General features: G+C 33.0%; 1 protein-coding gene across 2 annotated transcripts in view; it reads right to left on the bottom strand.

Annotated features, from left to right (window-relative positions):
• Positions 1-12,087, bottom strand: part of TLL1 (tolloid like 1) — a 192,258-nt gene that overhangs the window by 95,560 nt on the left and 84,611 nt on the right. For both annotated transcript variants that reach the window (XM_046655576.1, XM_046655577.1), the window contains 4 exons: positions 10,387-10,497; positions 7,233-7,313; positions 5,560-5,712; positions 4,902-5,019 (listed from right to left, as the gene is read on the bottom strand). In XM_046655576.1, the coding sequence (XP_046511532.1) occupies positions 4,902-5,019; positions 5,560-5,712; positions 7,233-7,313; positions 10,387-10,497 (463 nt within the window). The remainder of the gene's footprint in view (positions 1-4,901; positions 5,020-5,559; positions 5,713-7,232; positions 7,314-10,386; positions 10,498-12,087) is intronic.

Raw genomic sequence — 12,087 nt, 5'->3', positions numbered from 1 at the left:
CTCTCTGCCTCCCCTCTGGTAACCACCAATCTAATCTCTGTATCTACGTGTTTGTTTGTTGCTGCTGCTGTTGTTTTTATCTTCTACTTATGAGTGAAATCATACAGTATTTGACTTTCTCTGTCTGACATTTCATTTAGCATAATACCCTCAAGGTCCATCAATGTCGCAAATGGCAACATTTCATCATCTTTATAGCTAACTGTATTCCATTGTGTATATATACCACATAACTCACATTTATTTCTAATATAATTTTTTATCCTCACAGTCCATGTAAATTATTTAGGTAATTACTTTATCAATATGGCTATCTGGCAATAATCCACTATTTCAGTATTCAATATAAAAACAAAGTTTATTTTTCCTCTTTGAGAAAAAGCAGAATTAAATTTATTTAAGAAAGATGTTGGTTAATCAAAAAAGAAATTACTTTTCCTGCTCATGGGAATTTTTTTTTTTTAAGAAGAAAACTTCTAAAAGAAGAAGTCAATTCAGGAAAATTAGTTTCAAAAGGTGAATTATCTAGCGTTAATGGTTAACTAGTGAAGAAAAATTGACAACTGGTGGAATTATGAGATTTATAGGATTGCATCGAATGGTTGGGCTAATATTTAAGTGTGATATTCTATTTCACCTTCTGAAAGAATCTCTTGGACCAACAGAATATGAAATATGCAGAGTATCTTTCTGCAGATTTTCCTCAATTTACTCATATTTATAGATATTAATTGATGTTTTCTACCCACAATATAGAAGTTCCATGTATTCATTTTGCGTGTGTGCATACATGGATGTGTGTGAGCATGCATAAGAAAATGCACACACACGTGCAAGGGTGGGCACATGGGGATATTCACTTAAAATACCTTTTAAATGGTATAATAGTATAGTAACTACAATTACAATTATAAATAAAATTATATTTACAACTTCAGTAATTAAGTTTTACATTAAAATAGCTTATCTATAGGACCATCCGCAATAGATGGCACCAAAGGGCAGTAAATAATGGGTCTCAAATAGTTGGGAATCACGGTGCACCAGACACCAACACCTTTTCTAATTTACTAAATTAAAAGAGAAAATTGCCAAAAATTAATTTCCCAAATGATTAAAAGCAATTTCAATTTTCAAAGTACATTTCATTATCCTTTTGATTGTCAACAAATAAAAATATTTGTCATTCTAAGTATTTTTGTAGGCTTTAAATGCCTAAGCATTTTAACCTATACCATGCCAGTTAGAAGAAGTATTCAGTTTATTACTTATGAATCTATTATAACAGTTAATTAAGCTTAATAAATCAATAATAGAAAAGAAGAGAGAGGTAACTGGAAGGGAAGAAATCAGGGAATTGTGCTTTTGCCTCCAGGTAGATTTTTTTTTTAAATAGCATGTTTTAACCCATACATAGATAGTTAATCCATACAAAGACAACTATTTACTAGATATGCAAATAGTAAAGTATTAGATGTGGAAAAACACAAAATTTGCAAATTTGAGAAATTTAAACTGAATCGTTTGCTACCACGAAGCAATAGTAATGAAACTGAACTATCTGATGATTATACAGCAACTGAATTACCCAAACTGAGTCATTCTTGCTGGTTATATTCAGAGAAGAAAGTCTTTGCAAATCAAACTCTGGGAGACAGTCAAGGAATATGGTCAATTTATTTAATCTAAAACACCTTTTTAAGCATAATTTCACCCATAGAAACTTCCAATAACTAAAATGGGGTTTCATAATTCAAAAATATTTTTGTATAAAGCAAAAATACATTTCACATTGACTTTTACAATGGTCTTGTGAAAGAAGAAAAATGTGGTGGTTTGATCTCTGACATACTACAGATCTAGAGACAGAAGAATTCTAGATGATCAGATGAATAAATAACTAAATATATGCACTCAGAAGTGGAATGACAGGGGCAATATGCACAGAGTACAAAACCGTCATTTAAACATGTCTACGTATTATCTTAGTTTCTAATATCCTCCAAGTTTGGCAGAATAAAACTAGCAAAATGGAAAACTTTAACAAGAGCCAAATTAATAAAAGAAAATGAGTATAAATATGAATTTGCTACAAACAGAAATTGAGCAATAACATAACAAGTGATCAGTACTTTGGACATATTTGTTTTTACAAAATTGAAGGGTGGGAAAGAGGAAAGAAGTATTGATTTGAATACATTATGTATTTAGAAATATGTAAGCTGAGCTATATCCATTCCTTGTAGACAACTAGAAGGAAGGAAGGGCAGTTTAGATTCAGACCTTTTAAATATTAAACAGATATAAAGAACCAGGAGGCATTTCAAATGTAACCCAAACTTATCAACTTTAAATTAGAGTGATTTAGAAGGAAATATTACTTGAGTAAGTCATAACTAAAAAATTCGGGCAATATCCAAAAACTATAGAAAGGTAATAATGTATAATTTTTCCTAATGTCACTCAGATAGGGCCCAAATTAGAAACCATTACTTTTTAAATTACTTTTTATTGAAATAAAATTAACATATAACATTACATTAGTTTTAGGTGTACAAAATAATGATTTGCTATTTGTGTATATTGCAAAATGATCACCACAATGAGTCTAGCTAACATCTATCACCACACAGTTACAAAATTTTTTTTCTTATGATGAGAAATTTTAAACTCTATTCTCTTAGCAACTTTCAAATACACAATACAGTATCATTAACTACAGTCACCATGCCGTACATTACATCTTCATGACTTATTTTATAACTAGAAGTTTGTACCTTTTGACCACCTTCACACATTTCCTCCACCGACCACCCCTGCCTCTGGCAGCCACCAAGCTGTTCTCTGTATCTATGAGTTTGGTTTTTTTAAGATTCCACATTTAAGTGAGATCATACGGTATTTGTCTTTCTCTGTCAGACTTATTTCACTTAGCATAACACCCCCAAGTAAGGTGCATCCATGTTGTCGCAAATGGCAAGATTTCCTTCTTTGTTATGGCTGAATAATATTTCATTGTATGAATATTCAATAATATTTCATTTCACTTCATTCAATATTTCATTTCACTTATAGTACATTTCTTTATCCCTTTATTCATCAATGGACAATTAGGTTGCTCTCACGTCTTGCCTATTGTAAATAATGCTGCATTGAACATGAGGGTGAATATATCTTTTCAAGTTAGTGTTTTCATTTCCTTCAGATAAATACCCTATAGCGGAATTGCTAGAACATATAGCAGTTCTATTTTAATCTTTTCAGGAACGCCCATACTGTTTCCATAGTGGCTGCACCAATTTACATTCCCTCCAACAGTGTACAAAAGCTCCCTTTTCTCCACATCCTCAACAACACTTGTTATTTCTTGACTTTTTGATAAAACCCATTACTTTTTAAATTAAGTGTTCTAGGAAAATATGGTAGAACAAAGCCAGATGACTTAATCCCTCCCTCCAATACCTATTGAAATATATAAATTTTCCCCAAAAAAATACATGTCATTAGGGCAAGAACAATTTCCTCCAAAGGAATTAAGCATTTATTTTTACTCCCCTTTATGAACTATACTACAGGGTATTCAAATAGCTATAGCTGATGAGAGAAAATGCTTCTTTATAGAAGAATTTTACCTAATAAATGTAGGAGAAATACAAGAACAGCACTGGAAACTCACTATTTTGCAACTATGGGACTATTACAATGGATAGACATGGCTCCCACCACCTGAATGCACTGATCATTCGTAGCATCACTAAAGTGGTGGGTCCAGACACACGTACTTCCTGATGTGATGCAAGGTAAAGCAGACAGCACACCTTTTAAGTATTCTTAGCAAAGAAACAAAAGTTCAAGCTGAATTTAATAACGTATTTAAATATAAGTTCCAATTAACTAGAGAGACAGGGAAGAGACGTTTGAAAACTTTCACAGTAAAAAGTCTCTTATGGTCTCCAGCATTGCTTGGTGGACTGCTATTACTGTAACTTGGCTAGATTATGGGATTTGCGGAGAGATTTGGTGGCAGAAGAAACTACGGATGGAAGTTGTGGTAAGTTCATGGCATTCCTTAAATGTTATATGAAAGAATTTGGATTTGATACTCAGGCTAGCATTGCCCAAAATGTGTTCTGGGATACTGATGTAAATTCTTCACTTTTAAAAGGGCAAGATGGATATCCACTTTTTAAATAAGTTTAGAAGACACTGTACTCTATATTCCTTTCAATTGGTTCAATATTAATCATGTTCATCAGCAGATTGCTGTAGAAATACCTACTGAAATTTAACAGCAATTTCACAACTTACGTAAAGGTTGTTTTAGAAAGAATATTTTTTATCATCCTGTAAGAAGCAAATCTAGAAAACACCACTATAGGAGGAAACACTGAAAAACCTCAAAAAGTGTGGCAACTTGCTCTGACCAGTAGTTTTTGAAGAGAATTCTAACAGCAGTGAATTGGTGAGGAAAGACAGGAGAGCAATTGGAATAGACCAAGTGTGAGATGACAAAGACATGAATGGACCAAGGCAATGACATAGGATAGAGATGGAAGCCAAAAGACAAAGTGAATATCAATAGAAACTTACTGCATAGATTTCAGAGGCAACACAACAGGATTTCTAGACAGTGATACTGAAGTTTCTAACCCAGGTGAGTGGGATGTTGGCAATGCCACTGTTATACTTAGAATACAAGGAAAAGTAGCTGAGGTCGTGGAGGAATACACTTGGGGTAAATGCACAAAAGTCTGTGATCAAAGACTATATTTAGTGAAAATATAATATTTTCTTATGTAAAATTCACATCTTCTCATGGGCAAAATACTAAGCAATAAATGAATCTTACTTACGGATTTTTTTACTCTTCCAAACTTAAGTCATTCCCTGGTTCTACTTACCCACAAGGCCTATACGTGAATACAATGTAACTCTCTTCATCACTTCTTTCAATGAAAGTCACACATGTGTGCTTTTCCCAGTGCCTCATGGCCTGCTTGAACATGGCTCGCTGGCTGCCTGGAAAAATGGCATGACGTTAATAACAGTCTGCCCTGGGGAGGAGTGCTGAAGGCTGGCTCCTCCATCCCAAGTCCAGCGGGGCAGTTCAGATGCCATCACTATCATCAACCAAAGAATACTAGCCGAGAGCACCACAAATGTGTCATTGTTAAGAATGGACACTCAGCTTATAATCACAAGGTTCAAGCTCACTATCTCTACAAATATGTGGGTACAAGGCTCTATAAACGGGACTTACATTCTTCCCACCAGTTGAACAGAAATCAGCTTCCAGATTTAATGGGCACATTTGAAATTCAGTCTAAACACCAGAATAGTATTGTAGACTCTTAGAACTGAAGATTAAAAATATTTTTCAATTGCAAAGACATTCTAAAGTAACAACGGAGGTGAGTGGAGTATTTCTCAAGTTTGATAGAATGCTGTTCTATATATTAATATTCTATAAAAATATACACTGTATGATATGATGTATCATGTAAGATAATTCTATGGCAATTATTATGTATCAGAATAGATATTCTGGGAATATCTTACCAGTGAAGTTGCCTCCTATAACATAAGGAATAACGCCTCCAGGCCATATTCTTTCAGTTCTTGATGTAGCAGCTCTGGGAACTCGATTTTTCTCATTTTGCCCTGAGAATTTTAGAGGTACTTTTCCCTTAACTGTGTTGTTTTGCTCCAAGCCTGCAGTGACATTTAAAACATTCTGTGAAACAGAAGTCCTCGGTCAGGGAATCATTTACCTCTTAAAGGACAAAAGTTAAAATGTCTTATTTACATATTTGTATAAATATGCCTGAAGTCAAAATGCACTAAAGAACAACTTCACTTATGTTACATACTTGAAAAAACATTAAAATATTTAAGTATTTCACATCAAAATATTATTTCTTAACACTCTATGAGCAAATTTTGATCAATTTCCATACAAGAGCTTACAGCGAATATTAAGTCAGGCAGACATGTAGGCCACAGAAAAATTATTTTATGTATTCTAATCTACTAGATCACTACCAATCCACACCAGATGATAAAATAGAAGTTGTTTACAAAGTCTCATGATATTCAAAACTCTTCTCACTCCTGCTAAATTCCTAATCCTTTAAATCAGGATTGATATTCTATAGTATGGCCTAAAGTTATAACTATTACATTGTAGAGAGAGCAAAACAAAATAAGGTTAAAACAGATACGGTCTCAGCCTTCTGGGACAATGGGCTATCTCCATTCCAGTTCTGGATTCACACCCAGGCAGAGAGCATGATTTAGAGATCAGTAAACAAAGTGAGCAAGCCAACATAAAATGCAGTCTATTCTGGGGCGACTTTTGAGTCTGTAGTCATTAATTTTCTTAGTGGTCTTTCATAATATTTTTGTTACTAATTTTGATTTTCCTAAACTTGCATGACTATTCTTTCTTATTCACCTATCACTGTTGATACAAATATCCAACCACTAGAATATACCTCAGACACAACAAATATTGAATGTATGCCCCTAGTCTCATGTCCCTAGCATGCCTATCTTTTTAATGTCCTAGAACAAAGCACCTTTGCTGGGGAAATTATTCCTTGAAAGTATATGCTTTCAAATATTTAATTAATAATCTATTAATTTAAGAAATGTTAGGATATAAACTTGGAAGAGAAGAATTAACAAAAAAACTCTAAAGTCTACAAATAGTGGTGAATAAATTCAATACTATAAATATTAACTAATTATGAAACCAGAGGCGGTTTTTCTGAATGCTTTTCTCTACATATTTTTGGAAGAGTCAAAAACATTTTAAACTATTTTTTAATCCAACGTATCAGTTTGTTAGTTTGCTTTAAGTGGATCTTATTTCAAAACAAATAGCCATGATATTTTTTGATTTGATTAAAATTGATGTAGTTCCATGCCTGATAAAAGCACCTGAGAGTAACACCAAATTTACTGGAAATAAATATCAACAATAAAATAAACAAATGATACATTTTTATAAGGAGAAGTTGAAAATAAGTTAAAGAAACATTTCAATTGTCCCAAATTAAGTTCTAAAAAACTTAATACAATACCAGCTAACAAAATGAAAATGAATAAAAGATTCTTTCTCAGTGTACATCCTTTACATACTTTGCATCATAATGGCAAACTGAACTGCTATGAGTATAATATTTACTGTACATCAAGTCAAGCGTCTGCAACTTTAAACATTGATATACCAGAGCCAATTCTTCTTATCCTGTCTATAAGTTGGTAGAGGGCCCCTCGTTTCTTTGACATACCATGGTCTCCAAGTCCACCTTAAAGAATAAAAGAAAATAGTTAAGTTAAACTCACTGTATTGTAAAGTTCTTGTAAATAAACAATAATAATAGGCTAAATTCATTTCTCTTTGGACATCTCCTTTTATATGGTCTTAGTGTGTTAGAATCACGAATATCCATGAATTTTTTGAAGAGGATAAAAATTCTACAACAGGGGCCGGCCCCGTGGCCTACTGGTTAAGTTCGCACACTCCGCTGCAGGCGGCCCAGTGTTTCATCGGTTCGAATCCTGGGGGCGGACATGGCACTGCTCATCGAGCCACGCTGAGGCAGTGTCCCACATGCCACAACTAAGAATATACAACTATGTACCAGGGGGCTTTAGGGAGAAAAAGGAAAAAAATAAAATCTTTAAAAAAAAGAAATTCTACAACAAATTTCGTTAACTAAAAATAAGGGGGTGTGGGAGATCCAGAGAGCAATCTAAATGACTTTATTTGGACATTACGGCAATTGAGTCATCCATTGATAATTTGAAACATTTTTCTTCACTGTGACCTTGACACCATATGGTGTTATGTAGGATGACAGCAAGTTGTCCTGCCCTGTTGATTGCATTCCAGCTATTTCCCCAATGCAAACTGAATATTTTCAGACACCAAATCAGCAAATGGTAATAAAAATATTAGAAAAGCAAAAGCATAGTGAGAATTTTGCTCCAAAGCTCTGATCAATTTTGAAATATTTCTAAAAGCATTTCATATTTCATAATATATTCAAATAAATTTTGAAAATTAGTTTCTATAACTTATAAAACCCAATAACACAGAAAAAAGTCACAAGGTAAGAATCCAAAAGAATGTTCAGCTGCAAAACACACTTACACTACATACTTTGCAAAATTTGTAAAAATAGATGAAAAGAATTTTATAGCTCAAAAGGTAGAGGAGAGGGTTGGGATAAGAAAATATGTCTTCTTGCAATTTTATCAACGAAGACTAGAAAAGGTAGATTCCTGCCATAAGTGAGAAAGCAGAGCACTTGACAAAAATTCACGTCCTCTGATTCTCACTTCAGGGCTTTAATAAAATGTTCTCCCTATTTTCCCTTCTCTTGAATGTTTAATAGACAAATAATAAAGAGGTATCTTGAGTAAACAACCTATATAGCCACTAACGACATCTGAACAAGTGCAGATGAGTTTGTACGACTAAGCATGTCTGCAGTTCATAAGTGTCTCTGGGCTAAAACAATGAAAGAGGACTAGAAAGCCATGAACACAACAAACTCTTCTTGAACTTCGTACTATTTCCTTCCAATAACTTTTTTTCCCTTTGAAATTAAAACTGAAACTTAATTATCTAGATTGAAGCTAATAAAAAACAAAAACAATAATAAACATTATTACCATAAAAGCCTCTTATAGGAAAAATCAATTAAGTCCTTATAAGGCAAATAAGTTAGAGTGCTTGTTCACTGACTAATAATCTGCTTAATTATTTGCATTACATGGTCACATTTTTGCTGTGCCCCTTGAGAAAAATTTTTGAAATTTTTTTCATTGAACATTTTAGAAAGATGAGGTAACACGTAAACGTATTCATTCCTAAGCAGTTACAAGACACGTTTTTAAAGAATGGGTTTTATGTGTTTGAAATAACCATTATGTAACAATTATATTTCATTTTAGGTAGGGCTGAAATACATATAAATAATTTACAAGGAGGCTAATTATGAGAAAAAAGAAACGTTTTAGTTAATATGAAGGTAATTATAGGGATAGGAGTAATTATAGAATTGAAACAAACGATGTTTCAAGACTATCAAAGACTAATGTTTTCAATAATGTGATATTTAGGAATTTTGAATAATTTTTATAGTAACTGAAACAAAACTCTGTGTAGGAAGTCCATTCAAATAGAAAAAAACTCTTAAGGTAACTAGTTATTTCACACATTCTAAAAACAAAATGAAAATATGAAAACTACAGAAATATTTCTGGGAAAGAATATATATTTTAAAATAAGGAAATGAGAAACGTAGTCAATCTGGCACAAGCTAACATGAAAAGGAAAAGATAGAGTAAGAAAACAATAAAATAAAGGATACTTTTACATTGTCTGAAATTAACTAAACAGTACAAATTACTTTGGAACGTGTGTACTTTTCATATATATATTTAGAATGTTTTTTACGATTGACAGTATAATCTGTTTTATGCTATTTATCTAAAATAATGGCATTTTTTCTTCCAACTATTACTATTTCAGAGCTTAACCATAAATGAAACGCTAAAATTTACTACTACTAAAAAATTTTAGATTACAGAAAATGAGTGTCCTCAAAACAATGGGGGGGGGGATGATGGATTAAACAAATGATGTGAATAAAGCTTGAAGCTAAGGAAAATTTTAATAAAACTGAAAAAGTCACATGATAAATCCAGGATTTTGCCAAGCTCTATCATTGCTTGCTTGTCCAAAATACATTGTCTCCGTATCAGTGTTAAGTGTGAGGGAGTAAATGGAGAGTCTGTCAACTAATGTCTCCTACAGGAATGTACTAGCTCTGATTATATTGCAAAGCAAACTTTTCTTCCCATATTTGGTGTCTGTTTCAGAAAACACTGTCACTACATATAACAAAGGCCAAAGCATACTATTTTTTAAGTAATGTGTGTTATTATTGTAGGCAAATTCCTTACATTTTATTATCTTATATAAATTTCTTAGACGTGATAATGGTATTTTGATTATATAGAAAAATGTCCTTATTCTTACACAGTGCATACTAACCTACCTAACATAAAGTGCCATGTTGTCAGCAATTAATTTCAAAATGTTGTTTTATACACATTTATGGATGTATGTGTACACGCACACACACAGAGGCCTGGTACATGGTAAACACTCCAACATGTTTGTTAAATAAATTAATTAATAAAATGAAAACTGTGAACAAATTCTAAATTTCAAAATAGGCTTATTTGTGTCCAGGAAATCAAAGTTGATCAGCGGGACACTAAAAATGATCCAAAGAATACTTCCAGCATTTCAAGAGTATGTTTTCTCCAAAATGAACACAAATTGAATCAAATAACCAACTGTACCTGTGGTATGTCCAAGTTTTCCAAAGGGGTTCTGTGTAAGGTCAATTGTCCTATCAATTTGAAAGATATTTAAGTCTTCTTCATCTAAGGCAATATCACCCCAAAACACAGCTAAAAGAGAAAGGTTCAATTAAAATGCAAAATATTTAAGAGCAAAATCAATGCAAACAAAGCTAATTAGAAAAATATTGTTAAAAATATGGAAATGTGGTCCATATAGATACAGACAGATATTTCAGAAAGTAATTGTAACTGAGTATGTGGGGCATGTTACAGTATCATATGAGCCACCTGGAAAGGGTATGACCCACATTTCTTTACTTTGATGCCTGAGGCGAGGGGGGCAGTCGTTTCTTTGAATGAAATGGTCACTGATTTATGGGGGGTTCTAAGGAAGGAGGATACAGCAATCATGGCTATTTGTAAATAAGTGAAAATCTGCCAAGAACTTCCGCATGTACGGTGGATGCTTGTGACCAGTAGCAGGTCTCCACTGACAGTAGGAGAGGAAGTAGCAACTAAGCCATGTGCTATAATAACTTTGTAAAAGAGATGCAATTCGGACAAAAGAATATTGTGCTGTTACAGGCACTTCTTCAACACATTTTTATACAATTATAATGCACTTTCTCTGAAGATGATATTGCCTCTGAGTCTCTATAAAATGTATACATAACCACCAAAAGTAATACTTAAGTCAATCTTTATTTAGGCAATGACTAGGTGCTAGGTCTTTGATCTCTAATGACAAATAAGGCATTGTTCATATTTTCAGGGGCTTCAAAATCATTACCCTAAATCCTGGAAACACTCTGACTCTACCTTTTATACCCAGCCTTTTATGCTACTTAATAAGTCAAAGCTCTATAAACCACTGTGAAAAACTGGGAGAATTTATTCATAACCAGTATGTGAATTTCTCTTTTAAGGTTGGAAATATACATTAGCATAACCAAAAGATGGCCTCATTGTTTATTTGAGTCCAAAACTAGTCTAAATCAATCCCTTAGTACTGTCAGATGTCAAAATATGAAAAGTTTAGGAAACACAGCACACTTAAGAGAGAGAATAAATAATCATGAGACAGTAAAACATTGAGAAATCCCTTGAAAATTCTGGGATATTTGTGTCTTGATACAGGTTTACAAACTTTCTTTTTTAAAATTGCCTTCAGATATTTCTTCTGCAAAACCAAAAAAGAGAGGAGGAAAATACGTTAAAAATGTAGGAAGTGACAAAATTCATGCTTTTCAAATCACTTTTACTGGATTCAAATCTTAAGAATTTAACCTCTAAAGAACAAGTTAATAAAATTAGTTAATTTATGAAATTTAAACTTCCATCCTGAAAGGTATACAAGGCTTTAGGCTTTGAGCAAAGGTTGATCATATAAAATATTCGCCCAGTTTAGTGCCCTCATACAAAACTGACATAAGATAAGCAGTTAGGTTTACGTGTAAATCCAGAAAGTTAGACAACAGAAATTAGTCCAAGGTAGGTTATCAGTTCAATATAAGAAAAAATCTTCATTAGAATTAGAATTCTCTCATTCGCCCCTCTCTTCTGCCCTCCTGTCACGGAATGGCAGTCTGTAAAAGCAAAGAGATGCCTACTATCTTTTATTATCACAGGGACAAAGTAATGAAAAGCCTGTAGAAGAGTTTACTGGCTAGGATGCTGGTCTCGAAGCCTGAAATTGAA

This window comes from Equus quagga, chromosome 3, assembly GCF_021613505.1.
Source record: "Equus quagga isolate Etosha38 chromosome 3, UCLA_HA_Equagga_1.0, whole genome shotgun sequence".
Classification (NCBI taxonomy): Eukaryota; Metazoa; Chordata; class Mammalia; order Perissodactyla; family Equidae; genus Equus; species Equus quagga.
Note: the sequence above shows the minus strand (reverse complement) of the source record. Positions and strands in the feature narration are given on the sequence as shown.